The sequence below is a fragment of the Clupea harengus genome, chromosome 8, assembly GCF_900700415.2.
Source record: "Clupea harengus chromosome 8, Ch_v2.0.2, whole genome shotgun sequence".
Taxonomy (NCBI): Eukaryota; Metazoa; Chordata; class Actinopteri; order Clupeiformes; family Clupeidae; genus Clupea; species Clupea harengus.
The window spans coordinates 16,793,638-16,819,833 of NC_045159.1; the positions used below are offsets into that span (position 1 = coordinate 16,793,638).

Consider the following 26,196-nt stretch of genomic DNA (forward strand, 5'->3'; position numbering starts at 1 on the left):
TCAAATGGTATCATTATCAAATATGACAAAGCTCTGCGTCGTGACACATTCTGTAACGATGGCAGCAAGATGCTAATGTCTACCACTAAACAACAGTGCAAAAAACTCTTGCTTTAGTCTAATAATCTAATCTAATACACGTGTAGAAACCATTTTGTTGACAACACGGGGGCTTCTCCGTCTCAATAATAAGGCATTACTAGAAATGGGTTGATGTTCTTATAACAGATGACTGCTTGAAACATAAAACATCTGATCCCGGTTTACTCACACGCGAGAACGTTTCTTACGCCTCTCCATACTGTGTGGACTATTTTGTCACGCGTCTTAGACATCAGTGCTTTGCTTGGGTATATTTGTGGACAAATGAACGACGGAGGATAGAACGATGCTAAACAGATAATAACGTGTTTTTTCCCCCGCACAGCATAAGTAGCAACATCTCCTGTTGAGAAAAATAAATTAACGGCTGTTATTTGTTCTCCGTTTTATTAATAGCACGACCTAACGTTTACTTCATCTCCTCTTGGCTCTGAAGCCGCGCGATGAAACCACGCATGTGTTGATCTGTGCTGCAGCAACGTGCATCAGTTCCTCTTTGACCCCAGCGATAATCTGCATTCAGACTGAGGCTTCAATATATTTCCAAACTGCTGGATTTTAGGGTATTCCGGAGCGTCTCTATTTATGTAATTTCCTAATATTTTTTTTAGATATCGGAGAGGTTTTTCTATCAGTTGAGTGGCTGCCCTCGCAGCAGCGTAGCGGGTTCAGATTTTCAGGACCGAATTATAACGCGAGCTGGTATGTACGTAATGTGTCATAGCGAAGGTAGTCAGTAAATAGAGGGACACGTCCATCTGCAATAAAGAGGAAAAGAAGATGGTGTTCCTGGCCTCTGAAAATATACCATGTAAATGGTCGACAGCGATGTTCAAGCCTGGCTTTCCAGTCAAGATATTTCTTTGTGTGTTTTTAATCGTTAATCTTCCCTCAAGGTAAGCGGGACCCGACGTAAATTGACTGATATGTTGCTGGAATGTGTTCTCTGTTAATGTGAAGCTGACATTCAACTGCTTTACAGTGTAATGGTTGTGTCAAGCATCATCTTCGCATAGTAATGGTCAGAGCGTCTATTCTGTTCGTTAAGAAGACTTAGAATCTGTAAGAATCTACAGCGTACTAGTGTTACTGAAGGCATATCTCACGTCGAATGATCAGTTGAAATTCGAGGGCTTTGGAGGTACCGATTAAACGTGATAAGGCAAGCTAGCTGTGATAATTATCAGATATTTTGACTGTGTGATTTAAGACATATCCGATTACACGAAAAGTGGGTTCGTCTGACATCCGGGTTCGCAGACATATTTTGTGGGTGTATAGCTGATATAGGAACCCTGCATCTCAGATAATATCAACAGTAGCCGTCAAATGTTTGGCTGTGCATCGAAAACGTAACGACATATGGTAAAACGTAATCCCAAGAAGCCCTGTCTGTACGAAGAGCGTGTGTAGCTGTTTCTGTTTCGGTATGGTTACGTATGGAGATGCAAAGTTGTAGCCATCGGCTACACTTCCTGTGTTACTTCAACAAACGTTACTCAACACTATCGATACCTCAGGTGCATGCATTTTTCGATGTTTAAAGTTCATATGATGCTATATGCTACAAACCAAAGGATTCGATTGAAGGCATACAGTTGGGTGCATACAAAATAACAGAAGCAAGTATTGTGTCACTAAACAAGTGGCCTGTGGAACGTTTTCATGCTCACATATCATCTAGTCGCCCCAAAACGGTAGTCTCACAGACTGCTGTTGTAGGAGGCGCAAGATCTATCATGAAAGGTAATCAGTTTTCCCCCAAGTAAATATGAACAGATTCAATGAAAATCGAACCCTTTGACGTCCATTTGGAGCTGCCCTAGGCTGAGGAAGTATGGGCAATGCATCAGTCTTCCCCCTTCTCGACATGAAGTCCTGCACCGTTGAAAATGCGGCCACGAATCACCATGGCCTAGATCAAACCCCAGAAGCCTTGCCCTGAGTAGGCATGGGTGATTGTTCAGTGAGGGCTAACAAACTAGTAAATGCTAACTCGGCTATACTGAAGCATTTGAATAGCATTGCTTGTTTGTTAGCTGTGATATGTATGTTTTATTTGAGCTTAATGGGTATACAAATTAAATGCTTTATAGGCTATGAATACCAAAAGAGGGAAACAAGAATAGCCAAGGGGTATAATAAGCGTTTCTGTGTAGTGACCGTTCCATTATGTGTAGGCCTAACCCATGGAACTGAAAATCATGATAGGTTGTAAATGTTGATGTCTTCGTAACAGGTTGGCCACAACACCTTGGCAGATGTAGCTTCTGTTCTGTCATTTTTAAGGTTGACTACATTTTTATGTCCCGTTATTTTTATGTGAATTTTTAAAAGATATATGTTAGGTGGTCTTTCACTTGAATCATCCAGTATATAGCCCTGAAAGCCCTGAGTCGTGTGAAGATCTTGGCACAGTGGTCTTAGTATTTTGATTGATAAACCCTATGTCTAATCTACTGCTTCAGCTGGATTGCTACAGGTTTGAATTGGCAGTAGTTGGCTGGAATCCATCGGCGCTTCCAGGGGGAAACGGAGAGCCAGCATTTTTCGCTTGGCACAGAGCTGTTCCATACAGGGCCGTATTTGTAAACACTAAAGCCACGGAGACACAGAGCGCAGGAACAAAGGTGCTAATAACCGCCTTGTATTTCACCCAGGGGCACTAAGGCCTCCTCTGTGAAGACATTCCTCTGCTAATCGGCCAGATATGTCATAGCATCAAGACAGTCTCCTCACTGTGGCAGTTGCAGTCCTGTCTGTTAGTTGTGATTGTCTTCATTACATAAACAGCTGATTTTTTATCACCCTGTATGACACTGTGTTCAACACTGAGTAATTTAGAGAATCAGTTTGGCTTTCGGCATAGCCGCGGCTGAGTAATTTGGATCTGACAGGGAAACACTCAAAGTGAATCATGGCAAATGTTCACAGCATCTCTCTTCCTGAACTACTGAGTGTACACAGCCTGTATGTACTTGTTGTGTGTCTCAGCCTATACAACTGCTTCCGCTGTTCAACCAGAAGTCCCTCTTCTTTAACGGCTATGTGTTTGAAAATGAAGTAGTGTTGCTTGGTAGAGTACTGTGGTGATGAGCCAATGTTGACTAGTTCAAAGGAAACATAAACAATGCTAATAAACAATGCTACTGACCCTTTTCTATGGGCAACCAGAGCAACCCTACTGATCCCACTTCATTTGAAGTTTTTCTTTATTGCAGGGTACTAACACAAGTACTTAATAATACAATGTACTTGTTAACTAGGTACACATTATTATGTTACTAACCTTAACCCCAAGTACATCTTGTAAGATTATGTACCGATATAATAATATGTATACTGTAGTGCCCAGGGACAGTCAGTATAAGTGGGGTCAGTATATCAGTAGTATACTGCCGGAAACAGTCTTAGTAAGTTTTTTTTATTCAAGAAAGGATCTTTTATGTGCTGCTAGGTGTTTGTCATTTTACTTCTTACAGTGAGAAACGGTGAAATGATTATTTTAGCCTGCCAATTTATTAAAAAATCCAATTTATGAGTAGCTTTATGTGTACAACTTCACAATTCTGTCCTGAACATGTAAACTGACTATATAGGGTGGTATCATATATTTACTGATATGCTGTCATGTACATTGAGACTACAGTGAGTATAGTAGCTATAGTTCTATAGTATCTTTCCCTTCTTTGTACTCTTAGTACTCTTCTTTACGCTTTACTAGCTGTGTCTGTGTCTCTCCAAATGTTTTGTTTTATCAGAAGAAATGTCCTCATAGGTGCTCATGTCTGCCACTCCTCCTTTGGTTTAGTTCATGGGGCCTGTATGAAATGTGCCTACTACTGCCTCCCTTGGTGTAGAGCTCACGTCTACCACTCCTCCTCTTGTTTAGTTCATGGGGCCTGTATGAAATGTGCCACTCCTCCTCTCGTTTAGTTCATGGGGCCTGTATGAAATGTGCCACTCCTCCTCTCGTTTAGTTCATGGGGCCTGTATAAAATGTGCCACTCCTCCTCTCGTTTAGTTCATGGGGCCTGTTTGAAATGTGCCACTCCTCCTCTGGTTTAGTTCATGGGGCCTGTATGAAAGGTGCCTACTACTGCCTCCCTTGGTGTATTCTGTATACTGACATTTCAATGCTCCTCAAACCTCCTATAGATGCATCAACACCTCACCCAAATCAGTCCACTGTGTCGTTCTTGAGCAAATCGTATTTAGCCAGGCTTAACAGCGTCTGTAATACAGACGACTGAAAGAGAGTGAGCGAGAGAGAGAAAGAGAGAGAAAGAGAGAGCTAATTAGGGAATTAGTGGTCTTTACAGGTCAACTTGCATTCCCTTTAAGAGCTGCATTCTAAGGAGCGATATCTGTGGGAGATCACTGTTCTATACATGTGTGCTTACTGTGGGAGGTCCAGGAAAATTATTGATGTGGTATAAAGAAATTGCATCCTCTATCCTTTTATCTAAAAATGGCGACTGCTCTTTCGGATCACTGAGTTAGTGGTTTCCTTCCTCTGATATAAGACCATCTTCTCTAAAGCATGCGGAGGAACGTATTGGGCTGTGGTATGGCTTGCAGTGGTATGGCTTGCAGTGGTATGGCGTTTTGAGACCTACATTTAGTTACGAATGGGTGGTGATGTGCAGGACTCAAACGCACGACTCAGAACTCATACAGTAGAGTGAAGAATAATCGTTTACTAGCAGGGTTCGATACACAGGTAGGCAGCCCAAGAGTAAGCAAACAAATCCAAACAGGGAATAGGCAGGAGAGTAGTCGTTGTACAGGCAGAGGTCAGAAGCACGAGTAAATCAATTAAACAAAGAGCTAATCACTGGAAACACTAGGAATTCGCAGAACATACCAGGTAACATGTAATTACGAAGACGCAACGAGAAACAAGAATCCATGGACTATATACACACACACACACAACAGATAACGAGGGACAGGTGAAAACAATCAAGGCGGGGCAGACAATGAGACACAGGTGGACTAAACAAGGGGAATTAACAGGACACAGGAGAAACCAATAATACAAACAAACCGGGTGATTGGGAACAGGTGAGGGGTGGAGACACGAACAACAACAAGAGAGCACATGGCATAGACAAACAAACATAGGAAAGCACATGGCGGGAACAAGGAAGCACAAGGACTAGACAAGGGAACAAACATGTGACAACACAAGGGAGACAAACTCAGAAATCGAACAAGGACAGAACACAGACCTTACACATTTGCCTTTCGATCTGTTTTACCATTGTTTTGGCGTCGTTGTAGTAACATATGTGAACACTATATTTCCCTATACAGCCTCCTCCTTACAGGAATGGATTGGTGAAGTTTTTCAAAGATAAACAAGTCTTTCGAAGTGAGCTGAACTTGCTGAATGTGCTCCATTTATTCCTTGGCCTCCTTCTTCTGTATTCTTTTGCGTTCGGCTTCTCATTCTCATACAGACCGGTGACCTTGCCAAGCTGGGCTTTTATTTGTTATGCCACTGACATCTACATCAAAGCCTCATACTGGTGCTGCTGCCAGTCAGGGAAGGAACAAATCTTTAGAAAACATGAAAAGGAATGAAATTGAAGTGATCGTGATTCGTTTAAAAAAAAAATGTCTTTATTTGCCTTCAGGAACATCAGTCGCAAAGTACTAACTTCGTTCCCTCTCGTCAATCAAGTGTTGAGGTTGTTCTTTACCTCATCAACGCACTTGTTTAACACTTCAGTATAACATTCAAGATCTCCTTCTACCATCTTTGAGTCATGGGCCCTGGAGGCCATTTCATTCAACTGAAACATTAGTGTTTTCCCCCTCACACATGGCAGCATTGATTAATATGTTCCTGTTTGGTCAATAAGTCTACATTTCTCCATAAGCTTTAATTGGTTGAGAATGTTGCCGCATGTCTACACACCCAAATCATCACCAATTCATCCCAATCCATTGACCTTTCCATTGGTTCTGTAATAGTAGGAGGAATTTATCATTCTTCACTGTTTTTCAAGATAAATACACATATAAATAATTAAATAACAACTAGGCATTACATTAACAGGAAAGAACATAACAGCATTGACCAAAAGATACAGGCTGAAGCTATAGCTTATTTTACCTACCCTTTTTACATAACATATTTTGATAGGCAACCCTTTCATATATAGACAAAAACAAGACAGGAAAAAGAACAAAAATTCTAATAAATGTAATTCAAATACATGTAATCTTACCTCTGTTTTATACTTGTAGTAAGCAAACCTTTCACTACTAGATAATATACAGTCAAAATAGAATTAGAAGAAAAAAAACAAGAAATCCAGTGTGTCATACATATTGAGTAATGATAGTACACGTGAATGAAATACAAAGCCCTGTTGTGTTGAGATTGAAATTCTTCTCATCCTCTCACCCATCTCTGTCTCTCTGTTCTCCTCCACTCCTGTCAACCTGTGCTTCTCTCCTGCTGGTCTCTTTGTCTCGCCACATTCAGACATTAGCTATGCTGAGGAGCCAAGCATTAGCATTAGCATTAGCATCGGACTGCTCCTCTCTACTCCCTACACGTCTCTCCTCAAAACTCATGTCTCTCCCCTTCACCCTACGGCTGAAGCCCTTGAACCGTAGCCCTCCCACTACTCACCTTTGACCCAGGATATGACTGACTCTGGAAAGGACCGGGCCTGATTTGCCTCACCTTTGACCCAGGATATGACTGACTCTGGAAAGGACCGGGCCTGATATGCGCCATAGTTGCCTGATATGCTCAAAGTATCTGCAAGCTGTGAAATTAATCAATCAATATCCGAGCAATGAAATTTCAGTATACAGAGTACTTGTCACTGTGATGTTTAGCCTATAAGGCAAATGTCAATCTAGGGTCCCTTGGGTCTTGATCAGCAAATTAAAATGATACCCACGCTCACGGGCAGGGGTGGAGAGAAGGTGGGCTGCCCATTTCATGATGTAGATGGCTCCCAAATGGTTAACCCTACGTCAGCATCAGCCTTGCAAGGTTCAGGATTATTTTAAACAGTAGATGGTAGATTTTCATTCCGTAAAATTTAGCTTTTTATTAATATAAATGGGAATTTTGTCAATATCAACACCGGCATTGATGTGTTTTATCACAGCTCAGTCAGTTTACAGCTAAAAAACAGGGTGCAGTTTCACTTTTAAATATTCAGAAAATATCTAGAAATAGCTACAAAAGGTAAAGAAATAACCATTTTGACGTAATGTCAAAAACACCTATACTCTGTGTTACCCACATATCCACTAAGGTTAGCATGCTAACCTGCTAGCCCTTGCCAGTCCTCTCTCATAATACCACTTTGTATCTTAAGAGGCGCTGGTGATCAGTGTAGCGAAAACAGCAATGAAAAGCAAGGATGTCATCGCTGGTATAAGCCCACTTTGTCAGGAATGGCGTTTTTAAGCACTAAAATGTTGAAATGGATCACTCAGTTTTTTTAACTACAGAGCCTCAATCCATTTTCAGAGTGCTGGATTGAATTTATGAATGGACCCAAGTAAGAAACACAATCCTGTAGTTGCTATTAACAAGTAGCTAAGTAGCAAGTTCGTCGGTTAACATCAATGGTTAGACTATCAGCTACCTACAGGGTCTGTTTGCCTCAGCTAAATTCTTGTAACATATGCATATAAGTTGATGTTTATGGAGACACTAATGATAGCCTAGATATCTTTCAATCATATAAATGTTTTCATGTAGTCTTCAGCCTCCGCCACCTTGGCCAAACTTTTTGTTTACTTCTGTGAAGGGAGGGGAAGTAGGGATGTGCGAACATAGCAGTACACCACCACCAGTCTGTGTCTGTACATGGTGAAAGCTTTGTTGGTTTGTGCTGGGATGAGGTTTTTTTCCACCGAGACACAATAAATGGCCGAGTCACCTCTGGAAGACGGAGAAACAATGAAGAATTAATGGATAGCACAATTCTCTGAAGCACTTACTGGTATCTGGAAAAAGACTGAGGGGTCAAAACAAGATAGCCTGCACAATGCCCCAGTACACAGGAAAGCCATCAGAGAGGCTGCACTATCACCCGTCCATTGTTTTTTTTTTCCAGTTTTGAGTGTCGTGCCTTTGCTTCCTCCATCACGTGTTCCTTTCAAGGACTTTTCTTTTAGATTTCCTCCTGATTCCATGGTTACTGCATCACGTGGATGTCAACTGCGTGGATGTGATGTCTTCAGTGCAAAAAAATAATTGGGGCTTCAGTCTTTCTTTCCCATGTCCCGTTCTGTGGCTTTCTTTCATTCTTTCATTCATTCATTCATTCATTCTTTCTTTCTTTAGTTATTTCTTTCTTTGTCTCTCTGTCTTTCTTCATAATGGCTCTGCCAATTTGAAGCATTCTGTTTGGCAACAAAGCAACACTGTTGTTCACTGTTGTGCCCGTGTGCTTCATCTTTAGGCATAGTGTATAAAACACGCATGTTTTGTTTTCCCCCAGCATATTAGAATCAGGCCCATGCTGACATGACAATGGCAGCCAACATATAGATTTGCATATGAATATGAAGATTTGCCACAAAGACTACTCTGATCAAAATTCCCCATGTGTGGGGATTTACTCAGGGACGGAAGCTTTGAATTAGTTAGTCGCAGTTAAAATGGCCACTAAGGCATTCAGAGGTGTTTTGAAACTCATTGACATCCAGCGGGACTGAAAAAAAAAAAATCCTTCCACTCTCCAGTTCAAAGGAAGTGCTTCGCCACTCCCTTATGTGTCATTATTATTGTATGCGTGTCTCCTAGCACACTGTCCTTCTGCTCGGCTCACTGTAGCTCTAAAGCACTTTGCACACCATGTCATCTACTCAGAGCGCCCCGGCTAAGGCGATGTAGGAAATATTCATTAGGGCTCTCCCAAGGATCTCTAATGCGGTGAGACATCTCCGCAAGGTGTGGCCATTCCTTCTGTGTCTGTGTGTGTATGTGTGTGTGTGTGCCTGTGTGTGTGTGTGTCTGTGTGCGTATGTCTGTGTATGTGTATGTGTGAGTCTGTGTATGTGTGTGTGTCTGTGTCTGTGTGTGTTTGTCTGTGTGTGTATGTCTGTGTGCATATGTTTGTGTGTGTGTATGTGTGAGTCTGTGTGTGTGTGTGTGTGTGTGTGTGTGTATGTGTGTCTGTGTGCGTGTGTCTGTGTCTGTGTATGTGTGAGTCTGTGTGTGTGTGTCTGTGTGTGTGTGTGTGTCTGTGTGTGTTTGTCTGTGTGTGTGTGTCTGTGCGTATGTCTGTGTGAGTCTGTGTGTGTGTGTCTGTGTGTGTGTGTGTGTGTGTGAGTCTGTGTGTGTGTGTCTGTGTGTGTGTGTGTGTGTGTGTGTCTGTGTGCGTGTGTCTGTGTGCGGCCGCTCCTCTGACTTCTGTTGTTTCTCATATGGGAGTGATGCAGGACATGTCCATTTAAAACAAAACACTGATCAATGTTTCATGAAGGGACATATTTAACAAGGACAGGCGGGAGTTTGCTCTCTCTCTCTCTCTCTCTCTCTCTCTCACTCTCTCTCTCTCTCTCTCTCTCTCTCTCTCTCGCTCTCTCTCTCACCGTACTGTACTCTCCACATTATCAGTATCTATTATTGTACTGAGAAGCAAGTGTTTGCGCATTCTGTCTTTTATAATTCATGAGATTTTATCATAGGGACATGAGCAGAACTTTTATAATGTGCTTCATCATATCTTATGTGAGTTTGAAGAAGCAAGCGAGCGTCAAGTGTTTCTAGAATCTGCTGAACATAAGCAAAGTAAAAGACAGGCACTCAATATGTTGTATACAATGTCTGTGTACTAGATCACATTAACAGTACACTTTTGCTACAATACACAAGGCTGTGTAAATGGAGCTAGACATGGCAGGAAGTCTTAGCTAACACATATGTTCACAAGGCATTCTTTTTTCTCATGAAATTCTATTGCTTCACCTTGGCTAAGGCTAATGCTATTGAGTGTTAATGCTTATATTATTGAAGGCTAATGCTATTGAGCGCTAATGCTTATGCTATTGAAGGCTAATGCATATACTGTGGTCTTTTGGCAGCTCCCTCCAAAGTGAGAATGACGACGATGAGGTAGCAAACAAAACCTGGGTTCTGACCCCCAAAGTCTACGAGAGTGATGTCACTCACATCTTAAACAGCCTGCTCGATGGCTACGACAACAAGCTGCGGCCTGACATTGGAGGTAGGTGCAGCTAACATATTGACTTAGCACCCCATGCTATTCTCTGAGAAATCAGTCTCACAGTAATCGGTAGTGAGTGAAAGAGTATTTCACTGGTTCACCTAGAACCAGGGACTTGGTGGAAGATTCTCTGTCCTCTTTTGAAAACGTACCTGTCTCTTTATCCCCTCACTAGTGACTGACATGTTAAAGGTCAATGCCCTGGTCTAGCTCCCTTTGGATCACCCCCAACCAACACACACACACACTTTAGAATGCTTCTATCCCCAATAGTAAATATTATATAGTGCTGCAATGTCCAAGTTGATGTGCTGTATTTCACTAGTGGCCATGAGTAAAACAGAATTATCACCATGTTTACACAGGCGTTTGACGACATGCTAATTCATGGCAGCCCTGAGAACTGCATCTCAGAGGCCGGTGACAGATGCACGTCAGTGTATTCCAGTGAGACTCCGCCTAAGAGCGTGTCTAACACAGCCCTATCCAGTGTGCTGTAGATCACCACTGTTAGTCATCCGGAGGGTATCAAGCATCCCTGGGGCTTTTTTTGCAAGCATGACAAATATGCTGCATGCAGCATCCTGGCTGTCAGGGTGTAATAGCAACTATAAGTCATGAGTGGCTCTGATGAACAAATCATGTGTGGGTGCACTTAACACTAGAGTGCCATATTAAGGAGAATCTCGTGGACTTGAGTTCCGTGGATCCGGTTCAAGTTCTACCATTCTAGACAGTAGTTCAGCCTTGCACTTACGTCCATGCCTGTGATTTGGTTATTGATGACAAAAAGTTGGACGAATCTGAATTGGCATGTTTCACTTGAAAAACATACGTTTTCTCTCTGAAAGTACGTTTGCGCATGAATGACTCGCTGATGTCTTGGCTGACCATATTTTGTAAAATTACCATTTACGGTCAAAGCAAAAACATTTGAATATGAAGGGGTGTGTTTGAATCGGGGCTATTGAAATGAAACCTGTACTTCACTGATGAATATCTTGAGAGTACATTTGTGTGACCTTACTATATTATATAGAGAAGCTAGCTTAGCCACATGACTCATGTTATAGTAACGTGTGTGGGCGATTCAACCAAAGAAAAAACACAAACTATGACAAGAAATTGTGATTAAATAGTAATGCTTTGCTATCCAGTTGTGGTCATGTACTTGGCTTACACGAGAATAAGATGTAAGCCTCTTTTCCCCTTAACCTACTTGTCAAGGCCTTAGTAGACACAGGACTGTGGCACTTGTGCCTGAGTTTCAGTCTGTGTTGTGCGAATGAAATAATGGCGGATTTATGATAAAAACACCATTACTCTTACTATATCTGCTATTATGCACAATATAGTGAAAACACAGTGTACTTTGACATTGAATGGGATTGATTCAAATTGCTTGTCCCCACCTGCCCTGAAGTAATGCCATAGTTCTAGCAATTCTCAGCCAATACCTTACCTACACTAAGCCAGTCACACACAAAAAAACTACATTTCCCATGATAACACTGAGCTGGGCCATATGCGCAGTCTACATATTGCCATTTGTTTTCAGATGAAGTTTTATTCATGTAAATAAAATGACTAATATTTTTCTCATTCATTCATTCATCTAGCAGATGCTCTTTTATCCAAAGCAATTTCAGTATATGTGGGTTATTGATTTTGCCGGTATGGGGGTTTCCTGGGAATGGAATCCTTGACCTTGCTGTTCTTAGCACCTTGCTCGACCAGTAAAACTACAGCAGCGGTTCCCAAAGTGTTCCTTAAAGGGTTCTTGCTCTTGCAGTTAAACTACAACAGCGGTTCCCAAAGTTTTCCTTAAAGGGTTCTTGCTCTACCAGTTAAACTACAGCAGTGGTTCCCAAAGTGTTCCTTGGTTGAGGGCAAAAAAACAGGCCACTGGTCAAATTAAATGTGGTAGTGCTCTTACAGCATAGTAGCCTGTAACTGACCTATTTGGTGATGAGTTTATAACCTACCTTGTACTTACTATATATTAAGGTCAGGGCCTACTGTTTAGCCTAAATGTTAGAAGGGATAGCTAGTTAAGGATAACCTAATTATTATTACTACGTACATGCTCCTAACATGAACGGATCCAAAGAATAGAGAGATACATAGCCAATCATAAAACCGTATTTGATCCAGCAAGATTTGATCCGTTTTAGAACTCTGATCAAATAAAATGAAGAAAATGTTTAACTGATAAAATATTGAAGTTGAACTGATTGATTAAATGAAACTGACTGTTCAAATGAACAATGTATAAGAGAAGCAATTCTTTTTTTGTCATTGTCAAAGGGGGGGGCCTTTCTTGAAATGTTGGGAACCACTGAACTACAGGAAGCATCTCAGAGAGTCTGTTCTTCTAAATCACCTCTATGCTTTCACTTGTTCTGTGTCATGGCACCTCAGCTGGGCCTAGATAGTGATGAAAGTGAAACTAGATAGTGATGAAAGTGGGATTGAATGTGCATCACAACTACTGTTTCTCTCCTTTCAGTGAAGCCCACGGTGATTCACACGGACATGTTTGTCAACAGCATTGGGCCAGTAAATGCCATCAACATGGTATGTTAATCTCTATTAAGATGTAATTCCCTGTGTCACTGATAATGTAACTAACAACTTCACGACAAGCACCACTGCCTAGTTTGAATGACTGATGTCAAACCAGATTGCATGTATTGAATCGGTTTGGGCTGTGCTTTGATTTGCGAAAAATAAGCTGCATTTAAAATAGTATGTTTAGTTTTAACAACAACAAAAAAGCAACTGTTATTTTTAAAACTGTGATTGTGGCATGTAAGACAAACGGAGAAGATTAAAAAAAAGACTTCATTCACTTTTGCCAGAAATGGAAGTGCACGCTATTTCATAAGTGCTCTACACTGAAAATGATATTGGATTTCTGCAGATCGTCTCATTATTCATTGATTGATGCCCGCATTCACAGTTCAGTGCTGTTGCAAGAATGAGACCTGGCAGAAGGCTCATCCTCAGGATACGCAGGCCTATTTACAGGCAGTGCATCCCAGTTAAGCTGGCCTCTATAAATAGCCCAGGATGAATATGGCGAGATTAGTGGTCTCCTCCGCCTGAGGAGTTCACCCAAGATGCCTCTTCTACCAGTGCAGGGGGAAGAGAAATTCCTGACTAAGGTTCCAATTTCAGTGTTAATCCATTCCAACATTTCCCACCCCTTTTCAATTACTGCCAAGTGCTACCGTTACTGAGAAAAAAAAAGCCTTAGCTAAAAAAAGTGTACGCACAGAGCTCCTGTCACAAGGGTAAGAAATAGTCAACTCTTTGATCTGCCCATTGTTAATCAGGCCTGAGCCTCCACTCTAACTGGCTCAGATTGGGGGTGTGGGTGGGATTTGGAGGAAGTGGTTGGAGGATTTAGTGTAAAACCACAGGTTGCTGAACTGGTCTCTCCCACTGTAGTCCTATATGTAACCGGTCTCTCCCATTGTAGTCCTATATGTAATTAATGCTGTTCTGGGCATATATGTCTATCAGTGAAGGGGAACATCATAGATATGCTCTTTTTATTCGCGCAATCCTGTTTGGTTTCACAAAGAAAACACAACTTGCACACTTTTACTGACATCTTTCTTTGAATGTATTGTACAAAAGTGTTTTTTTGTGGAGGGGTGGGGTGGGGGGGCTTTTGTGAGGCACACTGCTGCCTATTCTCAGAGGGGAGTTTGATATTCAGTCAGCCACGGACCACATATTCTCTTCTGGCTAGAATGTCAGGGCTGGGAGTCAATTTTGATCTGGTGTTTGTGTGTGTGTGTGTGTGTGTGTGTGTGTGTGTGTGTGTGTGTGTGTGTGTGTGTGTGTGTGTGTGTGTGTGTGTGTGTGTGTGTGTGTGTGTGTGTGTGCAAGAGAGAAAGATGGAAAAAAATGAAAAGGCATTTGGTGCACAAGCCTTTGGTTTTCTGCGATAAAAAATGTACTTCACTGAATAAAAGTGAGTGTGTTGATTGTAGCCGGGTCAGTGACACTTTGGTGGGGATTGGGGTTTTATTGCTTGGCTAAGCTCTGTAGAAAAGTGAATTATTAATGCTTCTGTCCTCTCACACACAAATCCCAGGATTGTTCTTCCTGGCATTTTTTTTAAACCGACACTTCACTTTGAACCCCAGGGCTCTTCTTGTGCCAGAATCTTTTTTTTAAAACACAGAAAGGAGCAGGGAAAATAGCAAACAAAACAAAGGTATTTTTAACAGTTTTTTATTTACATTCAGTTCACTGCGAACATTTGCGAACACACACAAACGGTCTGAGGAGGTAGTTCTCGGCAAACAAACATGGACGCTGGAGTAAGGGTTTACACAACAATGTTCAAAGTAAACGCCGTCGCCTCGAACGTCTGCCTCCGTTTGCAAAATTTGAACGCACCTCAGATCTGTCCCAAATCCGGGCCAGATCCAAACAGATCCGGGGCAGACCCAAACAGATCCGGGGCAGACCCAAACAGATCCGGGGCAGATCTGGGCCAGATCCGGGGCAGACCCAAACAGATCCGCTCCAGAGGCAGCGGTTCTCTGGGAGCACATAAGTATTCTAGTGTGAGTGACATCCTTGCTGCCCAATCATATTGTCATGTGCAGATCCATGCAATGCCTGTTGCGGCTGTCACCAGCCAGTTGTGCGTTGTTGTATCCTGCTGCTCAGGATCTACTGGTTAGGTTAGGTTGTTGGGTATGAGTACCTGCATGTGACAGTGAGAGTAGTATTGGCTGCTGTGGGAAGTCCCCAATCAATAGCAGTAGGAATTTAATATCTTTCCCTGTGGATAACTAAAAAAAAATGAAATGAGCATTGTGAAAACAATAATCTTGTGTGTACTTGTGTATGTGTGTGAGAGAGAAAGGAGAGGTAAAAGTCTGAGCGAAAAAGAAAGCGAGAGTGAGTGTGTGTGTGAGAGAGAGAGAGAAAGAGAAATAAATAAAGACTGAGTGTGTCTGTGCATGTATGTGTGTGTGTGTGTGTGTGTGTGTGTGTATGTCTGTGAGTGTGCATGCGATTGTGTGACTCTTTCCTTAAGTATTTTTCCCATCCCTCTCACTCGTCTTTGACTGCTAATGTCAGGGTAGTGGGCTTACCATAATGAGGCCCTGGAGTTAGGAGAATGTCAACGGCTAAACAGGAGGCCCCAGTAATTGCCCTTTTCTCAGCGTTTAATTCTCAGGTTGCAGGTTGCTTGGCTTGTCACGGCTCGTTTCAGACACACTCTTTCATTTGCACAACGGATTAACACTCCTGTCGTCTTCGAGAAAGGGTTCCGTCAACACAGCACCTACAAGACCATGTGCTGTGAAGCCTTGGTTCACCTTCTTTTTTCTGACTTTGTACACCGCTTTGGCCTACAGGTCCCAGTAAACTGACTTTATGAAATCAGAATAATCATTTTCAGCTTAAATAGGAACCTTTTACCCTCTTCTGGTGGTGAAGTTAAAAGCACAAAGCACACAGTGATATTTTATACAAGAAAGGACTGTCATAAACTGGCACTTAAGGATAGTTGGCAACTTGTAAAAGGGCGTATATGCATAACACTGTTTGCGAAAGAGGGAATTTCCAAGGTGTTCCTGAGTATACACTCTTTCACTCTCTCTCAGTCTCCTCTCTAAAGACCCTTCCAAATGTATTTTCTTTTTTTTTATGATTTTTTGCTGTAACGGGTGGCTGTTCTGTCTCTCTGTCAAACAGGAGTACACCATCGACATCTTCTTTGCCCAGACCTGGTATGACAGGCGGTTGAAATTCAACAGCACCATGAAGGTGCTTCGCCTGAACAGCAACATGGTGGGCAAGATCTGGATCCCCGACACCTTCTTCCGGAACTCCAAGAAGGCCGACGCCCACTGGATCACCACGCCCAATAGGATGTTGAGGATCTGGAACGATGGACGCATACTCTACACCCTGAGGTATGGCAATCAAACCAAGATGGCGTCCAAGTTTCTGAGATGGGGACATAATATTTCAGTCAGTGATGCACTTTGCTTCACCAGAGACAGTATACTTAAATAAATGTATTATGCCCATCACAGTATACATGATGCAGCAATTTATTTTATTATATTATATTTGTACCTTTGATTAAATGAACAGCAATATTATTGTGGTGTGCATGGTTAGTTTAGTTTGTCATACAGGATCCATGCTGGTTGTTTATGTGAAAATATGGAGTTTACCATACTGTACTCTATATATATAGCTGAGCATTACACAACACAGTGGGCATACTTGATTAGGCACAATATTTAGAAGAGTAATTCATGTGACTGTTGTGTGGAGCTCTGAGCCAAACCCATGCTTGCTCGCCGGATTCCCTCTTCCTGTTTAATTGGATGGCGCTCTGTGTAGTGTGAAGTGGGTGTTCATGTCCAACGGTTGGATAAGACTTGGCTTGCTACTGAGAGGTAATTTTCTGACTGTAGGTTGACTATAGATGCTGAGTGCCAACTTAAACTGAACAACTTTCCAATGGATGAACACTCCTGTCCCCTGGAGTTCTCAAGCTGTAAGTCTGCCCATATGTTCTCCGCCGCTCTCCCTTTCCCTCTTTCTCTCCCTCTCTCTCTCCCTTTCTCTCTCCCTCTCCCTCTCTCTTTCTCTCTCATCCCCTCTATTTCCTTCTCACATTCCTTCTATGTCCCTCCCTTTCTTTTTTCTCTTTTCAGTCTCTCTCTCATTTTCTCTATCTTTAATTTCATTTTTATTTCAATGTAATAGTTTAACTCTTACTTTGCCTTCCTCTAAACAGAACAGCCACACACAGAAACAGAGCATGAGCACAGATAAGCACAGAAGCACTAAACAGAAAAAAAAGAAAAAACGTTTTCCTGCCAATATTTAATACAGATATTGTGGGAGGAAAAAAAGATGGCTGTCCTGCTTTTTTATTCGGAGCACACAGACATGAACAATATTTGGGTCCTGCTCCTCCACCCTTTATCTCTCCTCTGTTCTCTCTATCTCTCCTTCTTTCTCTCTTCTCTCGTTCACATTCCGGCCACTAGTTTCAGTTTCAGGAGATGGAAAGGGCTTTTTTCTTTATGGTGGCGTGGCTGCTTGGATGCAGCAGCATTCTCACCACAGGAACAACCCCCCACCAAAGAGCTCCTTAAATAGACATGGATTTGCCTGAAAAAAGAGAGAGAGAAAAAGAGGAGAAAGAAAATCATGTTAAATTGATGAGCACCGTGGCTACTCCCCCAGGGATGACATGAGTGGAGTTTTCATGTCGGCCCCTGAAGGGCTCACAGAGGACCGGCTCTCGGCTCTCGGCTCTCGGCTCTGTGCTGCACACTCTACTCAAGACATTCGTATTCATTTTTTATTTTATTTGTTATTTTATATTATTTTTAAGTTCTTTAGGCCCTGGTAGCTGAGAAAAGCCTCTCACACATTTGAGCTCCTGCTCAAGACGAAAAAAAAATGGCCTTTGTAATCAATAATCCATTATGAAAGCATATCCTGTGGAAAGATTACATTGCTCTGATGTGGCTGAGGGCTGGGTTTTGGGTGTTGTCGGAGGGGCAAGTGAGATGACTGTCCGTCCAGGTCTGTCCTGGGTGTCCGCTAGCAGATGATGCCTATGGGCCGTTCAATTAAAAAGCCCATTAAAGTTCCTCGCCCCTCCCTCTCCAAACCCCCCTTGGAAAGTCCTCACATTTTGCGCACTCCACTTAGTTTGCGATTGCCAAGCTTATTTGCTGGACAGGGATCAAAAGAGACTTGACACAAGGTCAATCATTATTCGTATTAAATCACTGTTTAAGATTCCCTCCACAATTGCTGACGCACACTTTTCAGGTCCATCTTTATTAACGTTACCCTAACCTTAATTAACATTCCAGTGGGAAAAAAAAGTAGGGCCTAACAATCACAAATGAGTCTCTCAACCCAAGACCCAATAAAGGGCGTCTATTAAGGCATTTTGTGTGAAGGGCTGTCTAGGGAAATTGAAGGTTTGATTGTTTTGCCTGTCTCTTTTTATTATTTTTTTTAATCATATCCAAACCCAAGATGGCTACCCAAAGGAGGAGATCGTTTATAGGTGGAAGAGGAGCTCTGTGGAGGTTGGAGACATCCGCTCCTGGAGGCTCTACCAGTTCTCCTTCGTGGGACTCCGCAACACCTCAGAGATTGTGAGAACCGTCTCAGGTAAGGCTCGACGTTCCCCCCTTATTGCTGTTAACATGAGGGCTCGGCGATTTGACTTAGAATTAATATCATGATCATTTAGAGAGATTAGAAAATACCGGTAATTAGAAAATAATTGCCTGCGTTGATGATGTGCAGACACTGCGCTCATATTCATGTGATCACCAGTTAACTGCACGTCAACGCGGTTTCACAGGATGATTAAGCGAAGGGGTTTGTTTTGTTATTAAAAAGCAGGGCAGTGGTCTCAGGAGGCATGTTGTACCAGCGAACGCGTCACTTCGACCACATCCGTGCGGGAGGGAGCGAGTGAGTGTCTCAGACGCTGTTGTGTAGCACGGGTTCATGTGCGTCTGACACTCAGGGGGGATTTACTTGAGCTGGAGGCGGGCCAAAGCACGGAGCGCCGCTGGCTCCGCATGCTATAAATTGTATTTGTCAGGAGCTTACAGTGGCAGAGAGAAAAATGCCACACAGTCTCAGGCTTCAAAGGCCATCCTCTAAATCACTCTGTTTGATCACGGAGGAAAATACTAGGCTCTTGGCTATATTAATCATCCTTAATGGGTAGCACCAGGAAAAAAAGAAAATAAATAAATAAATAAATATAGATAAACTCTCTCCCAAAGAAACAATAAATGTGTAATGGATGCCACCAGCCACAGACCCCTTAGTGGAGGGGTGAGCAAATTAAGAATGATTTAAAAGAGATATCTCAGTTATGGGGACTATTTGCTTTTAAATGGGTATCGATCGATCGAGAAGAGGAACCTTATTCTTGGCCTGCATCCGCATACTTCCGCTGACTACATTTTTAACATAAAGGCAGGCAGAGACAGACAGAAAGAGAGAGAGAGAGAGAGAGAGAGAGAGAGAGAGAGAGAGAGAGAGAGAGAGAGAGAGAGACAGACAGACAAGCAACAGGGGCTTATCGGACCATTCCCAGACGTTACCGTGGATCCATTGCTGGGAATTAGAAGCTTCAGCTGCATAAAAAGATATTCTCTCTCTCTCTGTCTCTCTCTCTCATTCTTGCTCTTTCAACCTCTCTTTCTTTTTCCTGCTCTCTAACACTTATATGCTCTCTCTCTCTTTTCTTCTCTCTCTATGTTCATATGAACATGTCTATCTTCCCAGACTTACAGTAACTGCCCACTTCCTCTCTATATCCCTCTCTATATCCCTCTCTCTCTCTCTCTCTCTCTCTCTCTCTCTCCTGTACATCTGGATGGCTCTCCACTTAATGACTGCTCATCGTCCCATAAAGCTCAAGTTTCCCTCCTGGATCCTGATCAGCGGACGCTGGGCTCAGGCAGCCCTTGTTATTTTTTGAGGCGGTTTAACAAAGGCGCGTTGTGTGCCTCAGTTACTCGCTGCTTCTGCTGCTGCTGCTGCTGTTGTTCGCTCTCCAGATGTTTGCTGTTTGTGTTTAACCGGCCCCAACCCTTCCATTAGCCTCGCCCCGGAGGCTGAAGAACGCTGAAGAACGCTGAGAGGTAGAGTAGTAATGTAACATGTAATACATTTAGGTAATTGTAGTTGGGTTTGATTAAAGGGGCAAGTTGGGTTTTGTATATCATTAATCAGTATTCCGTTAGCTTAATCAAGGCGAGTGACATATTCTAAATATTTAAGATTAGATCAGCATTATCTTCCATTTTATTAGCTGTGACTGAAACAGTTATGTCAGACGCTGGGGGTTTTAAGGCCCAACACTAACCCCTCGCCACCACTACTATCGCCCATGAACCCCCTTTGTAGGAAGGATAGATTGATATCATTAGTATTATCTGCCAATAGGCCTATGTGCCTATGAAACATTATTAACATCCTTTGTGTCAAAAAAGCTACAACAGCAATGTTTTGTCTGCACATAAGTCACTACCAAAACTAACAATGGCCAAAAAACCTACAAACTCGTGATCACTGGAAATACAATTTAATTTACTACAATATAGGTCATAGTTACGATTAAACCGGCGATGTTCTTCATTTAAATTCGCATCATCAGCTGCTGGCTGTTCCCCTTAAAAAGGCATCCAGACTTGCTTGCTTTGAACACGCCATGACTGAATAATAACTCAGGTAGCAGGAACACAATTTTACGAAGCAATAAGTTCAGTCAAGGGTGTGGGTACCTGGCGGGTGACAGCAGCACCGAGCATTGACTGTGGCAGGGGCAGGTCTCTTCGGACCAGCAATTTCCTCGTCACGGACCGGTGTCGGTTTGAGGAAACGCTGGCTTTTGGGAAACGCTGGCTTACGGGAATATTTGAATTTGAAGGCAAACAGCTTACACATGACGAATTAAAAAGTAATCCCTTCGAGTGATCGATGTAATTGTATTCTAATTACCACCACGTCTGAATGCAGGTACTCATATTTGGTATTCGAAACACGTCACGCCATAACATGTGCTCCATTACTCCCCAGCTCTGGTGTTTGCTTTGATAGCCGGAGCCCAAACGTGGGCATTGTGTGTTACGGTGTGCCGTCGCTTTATGGGTCTCCACACCTAACCTCAGTGGGACCTCATAAGGCCCTTAGAGGAGACTGTTGCCAAATCCAATTAGGTGTAAGCTTTAATCAAGACCCAAGAGCACCATGCTTTTGGTTAATGGCCTGTACGACAAATTGATGCAGGCTCACAAACCATTCTCGAATATATAATTCAAATGTATTTTTAGAACGCATTAGTTCCCCTTGTTGTTTTTGTTTTCAAATTGAAATGCGAACTAGTGATAAATTCTGGCATATCCTCTCTTGCCCCCCCCCTCTCTCTCTTCCTCTCTCTCTCTCTCTCTCTCTCTCTCTCTCACTCTCTCTCTCTCTCTCTCACACACTCTTTCTGTCTCCCTCTCCCTCTCACTCGCTCAAAAAAAGAAAGAAAAATGACCTGCCATCTGCTCCCCTGCAGCTGTGGCTTTTAAAGGAGGTTGTGTTGGATTTTGTTTGTGTGTGTGTGTGTGTGTGGGTTTGTGTTTGTGTGTGTGTGTGTGTGTGTGTGTGTGTGTGTGTGTGTGTTTTCCCCATCCACTGGCAGTGTCAGAGGCTCTGCTGTCACATCGCGGCAGCTCAGAGAGTCCCCTGTCTACCTACTGCACATGTCTGATCTCTGATCAGTCCAGCACACAACCAAAACAACTCCAGTCACTTCATACGAAGGAGAAAAAAAAAAATACTCTGCTGTCTGTCTACTGCACTTGTCCTTGGCTCCTATTTGGGATCAGTACATTGCACCACCCGACTCAACTTCGGGTTGCTGTACATTGGACAGTGCAATTTCAAAAAGCAAACATTGACCACAGCAAAACATTGACAGCACTTTTCATTGAAAGCCCATTTTGGTCATTGTAGGGTTCAAAGCCTGAGATGCTCTCCGCTGTGCCCTAATGCACATTTAACCCCCGTAGCTCCTACGGAAGCGCTAAGCCATAAGACCAGGCCACCGGCAGCTGGATGATCAGCAGATCAAGCCGGATCAGGGTCTTTTGTAGATCAAGAGATGAATAGCCGAGGACCAAAAAGAAACTGAGACGGAACATGAAAAATAAGAGGCGTGTGGGACAGAGATAAAGAGAGTGCACTAGAGAGACAGAGCGAGAGAGAGAGAGAGCGATCGAACGAGAGACAAACATATGGTCAGTCATACTGCTTGAGCATTATATTCCATTAAGGTTGTGGATTCCTGGTGGGTCATAAAACCAGCACGCGTCTCGCAGGCTTTTCCATTAATCATCAGCCGTGTTGTGTGGGACCTCCCAGTGTTCATTACAAAGCCCTTCTAGCAAATCTGCGAAACAAATGCTTCTAAAGGATGGGTGTTTATCAGGAGCACGAGCGCACTCACACCCGTGGCCTTTCCATTGTCAGTGGTGCCCTTCTGTTAACACAGCACACATGAGTTCAACCTGGAAATCAATCTTTGTCTTGAACTTTGATTTCAGGACTAAATATTGTTTTTATTTAAATTCTATAAATGTTTTCTCGCTCATATTGATGCGTGATGTATATGTGTTTGCGTCTTTCCCTGGTCCGTTTTTCGGTGAGAGCTATTCTTAGAGTGACCTTCTAAGCGTCGGAGTGAGCGAGAGTGCGAGCACGATGGCGAGCGAGCGGGCGAACAAGCGAATACGGTGCTCCTCTGTTGTCTGTGTGCGCCAGCCTGTGTGATCTGGCCTGAGTGGAGGAGGCCCCGGGACTCGTCAGCGTCCCGCGCTGATTATGGAGGCCCACAGTTCGCAGATGAGACATTGACAGGAGGCATCCGCGGGCGATGGACGACGAAAGCAGGACGGAGAAAAAAAAAGGGCTCAGGAGCCCTCAGAGTTCACAGCAGCAGGCAGTGGAGAGAGAGAGAGAGAGTGAGTGAGAGAGAGAGAGAGAGAGAGAGAGAGAGTTCAGGCAGTGGAGAGAGAGAGAGATAGAGAGAGTGAGAGAGAGAGTTCAGGCAGTGGAGAGAGAGAGAGAGAGAGAGAGAGAGAGAGAGAGTTCAGGGCGCACGGTTATTCAATCCCCCCCCCCCCCAACACACACACACACACACACTTTTTCAGAGGCAGCATCCTGCTCATGAATGCCAAGACACAGGAGAGGGTAGAGAGGAGGAAAGAGAGAGAGAGGGATGGAAAGTGAGAAAGAGAAATAGAAAGAAAGAGAAAAAAGTGAGGAGACAGAGAGGGGCGATGGCATGTGTGTATCTCATGGCAGTAAACTGCACTGGGTTAACTGAGTCATGGTGAGGATCACCTCTTGTGTTTACTCATAGAGTTCATACACATACACTGTGCTCTAGTCACATCTCACAAGGCTACATTATTGCAGCCTATTTCTTCAAGATGAATGGGGCCATTCGGGTAATACCTACTGGCTGTGGCAGTCATGTTATATGCTGAGTATAAGTCAGTAGTTATAGATAATGGTATTTACTAGTGATTATAGTTGGGAAGAGTTCAAGATGTCTCATGATTTCTTGATGTGTGGAGTTGGTTTATCTCAATACCTCAGCTCAAAGGATCTCAGCTATATTTAGGTTGATGTTAGAAATTGGGTTGTTGCTCAATGGTAAATGTAAGCAACAGAAGAATACAAAAACCATGTGCTTAAATGGGTCCAAGTAAGTGATCAGTGTGGCATTATGTCGAGTGAATTTGACAGGCTCCAGCTGAGCGAGACGCGACAACTAGAGACGGTGTTCTCTGTGTGGGTCCGTGTCTATGTGATTTCAAGACTGCGGTGGGTGTTTGGTGTGTTGACATAAAGGCTACCTTTTCATCGCAAGGTGTACAGTAGCCGAATGCCAAGGCAAGATCTTATCACAGGATCTGAGGGCGTACCCAAGAGACAGTAGCTATTTCTGGAAACTGAATGCAGGGCACTCTCGCATGTGCTATGCACAGTGTAGAATACAAACAGCAGCAATAGTAGTCTTTATAGCCAATCAGACTTAGCATGACTTACTACAAAATGCTAACTTATGCATTAGAGACTGATGTGTTTTTTTTTCCGAGGCTAACCAGATGTGAGTGAATAATATTAAAACTGTTTGTTATTATTATTCAATTTTATTTTATTTATTCTAGCACAGTCAAAATGAATGCATTCTTTTTTTGCAGTTAATGCATACGTACAGTAATTGTTAAAGTGATGATCAGTGCATATGTAATGATTAAAATGGCTGGGGGCATCCAACATACACCTGACACAGAACCCAATTTGATTCAAAAGCTTGCAAGTATGCAAGGGCACTTCAACATACACCTAACCCAACAAGCTGCACACCATGTTCTGACTGCCGACCAGCTGACTTAACTAACTAAAACTAATTAAACAAGTTAATGAGGCCTTATGCACAATGACAACTTTTGAATACGACTCTAATATGACTACATCCAGCTTCCTTTCATCATGAGTGCTGGGGATGATGAAGCATGCATGGCACCGTGGAGTTAAGAGTTCAAAGGAAAGGGCACAGCAGGGGATGTGATCTTTGGCTTTCTGTGGTCTTTCTCTGCAGATTCATATGGGGATCCAAGGCTTCACGCTTCAAGGCTGCCGTGGTCTCCGAGTCTAATTTAAATTTCAAAATGCCTGAGAGGAGTTGGTAGAGCAGCTTCCTTGCCAAGGAAAGCTGGCTTTGGCATTTCGTTTTTTCAGAAATCAAAGATGAATCTTAATCAGATTTATAAATGTAGCCAACGTATTAGCTAGCTTGATACATATCTGAGCAGTTATGAAATCCATTTATCAATGAAACAGATTAGCTGCAAGGCAAAAGTGTTTATCAGAAATAGCATCTTCGTAAAGTGAACATAGATATAGCATCTTTGAAAAGTGAACATAGAAATAATCTCTTTGTAAAGTGAACATAGAAATAGTCTCTTTGCGGAGTCACCGGGACACAACGCACTGTTAAAGCATCAGAAAATGTTGATGTTTGTGTGTGTCAACAAAATATTTTTTCCCCTAAAAAAATCTATACTTGGCTAGATGAACACTTCACTTTGGCTCCATCGGAGCACATAACTCAATTCTGCCATGAGGCAATGCACTTAAGCGAGTGCCACACAAGCTCCGGCCAGCGGCTCTTTCTCCTCCAGGGAGGGAGAGGCTGAGTGTACCTGGCGTGCAAGAAAATGTCCCCGCAGGTGGGGTGCAGTGGCAGGGACCAGGACTCCTCTGTTGCCTCTTAGAGAGAGAGACAGACAGGTGGGGTGCAGTGGCAGGGACCAGGACTCCTCTGCTGCCTCTTAGAGAGAGAGAAAGACAGGTGGGGTGCAGTGGCAGGGACCAGGACTTAGAACAAGAGACAGACAGGTGGTGAGGAGAGGACGAGGGGAAGGAAGGATCAGCTGTGGATCAGATGGGAGAGTAAACCATACTGATGTTTAAAACAAGTGGGCCGAGGGCAGAGATGTAACGCCCACCGGTTGAGGAAGAGTTTGAGAAGAGCACTTTAGGGTGGGGCAGAGTTGTTTACATACCCTCTTTATGTTACCCATCCCATATTACATATAATGTCCCATATTACTATTAAATAGTCATGATAGATTGAGTGACAAAGAGGATATTGATCCTTTGTAATAACATTAAACCAGTGTTGTGGCTAGATTTAGGATTATGGCTAAGGGTTGTGTAACTACAGCACATTACATTTTATATTTGGGAGCTATAAATGTGTATAGCTTAGCAGAGATAATCATACACTAAAAAGTTTCATTAACAAAAATAATATATACGGTGAGAGTTAATTTGTGCCAGGAGTCATATTCATGCCATTGGCAAATGCCTGCACACCAGCTTGTTGAATGCCTGAGACTCGGGTGAAGTCCGCTAGTGGAGTCAAGCACCTCATCTCACCTCTCCCTCACTCCAAGCCTCATCTCACCTCTCCCTCACTCCCAGCCCCGTCCGCCTCCCATCAGGCAGGCTAATAAGGCTGTAATTAACAGCAGGAGAGGCCCGGCCCTGATTGGCCACCGGGAGGAGGTCGCTCGGGGAGTCCAGGAGTGGGCCTTTGTCTGCCCCCCTGATGGTTGATGGATAGCACCTGTGTATTACTGTAAGGGCCCTTGAGGTGATGGGCAGAGAGGAGGGGGAGGAATTAGAGAGGAGGGAATCAGAGGATAGAGGAAATATGATGAGCCCCCCCCCCCCCGGTTTATGGAAAGAAAGAAAAAAAGGT

General features: G+C 43.1%; 1 protein-coding gene across 2 annotated transcripts in view; it reads left to right on the forward strand.

Annotated features, from left to right (window-relative positions):
- The first annotated feature begins 215 nt into the window (after window positions 1–215).
- The window catches only part of gabrg2 (gamma-aminobutyric acid type A receptor subunit gamma2), a 42,442-nt gene continuing 16,461 nt past the window's right edge, over window positions 216–26,196 (forward strand). Inside the window, exons 1-6 of one of the 2 annotated variants that reach the window (XM_012827644.2) lie at window positions 216–998; window positions 10,177–10,319; window positions 12,829–12,896; window positions 16,050–16,270; window positions 16,784–16,866; window positions 18,375–18,512. In XM_012827644.2, the coding sequence (XP_012683098.2) occupies window positions 883–998; window positions 10,177–10,319; window positions 12,829–12,896; window positions 16,050–16,270; window positions 16,784–16,866; window positions 18,375–18,512 (769 nt within the window). In that variant the 5' untranslated portion in view covers window positions 216–882. The remainder of the gene's footprint in view (window positions 999–10,176; window positions 10,320–12,828; window positions 12,897–16,049; window positions 16,271–16,783; window positions 16,867–18,374; window positions 18,513–26,196) is intronic. The other variant, XM_031572164.2, reaches the window with a different exon arrangement.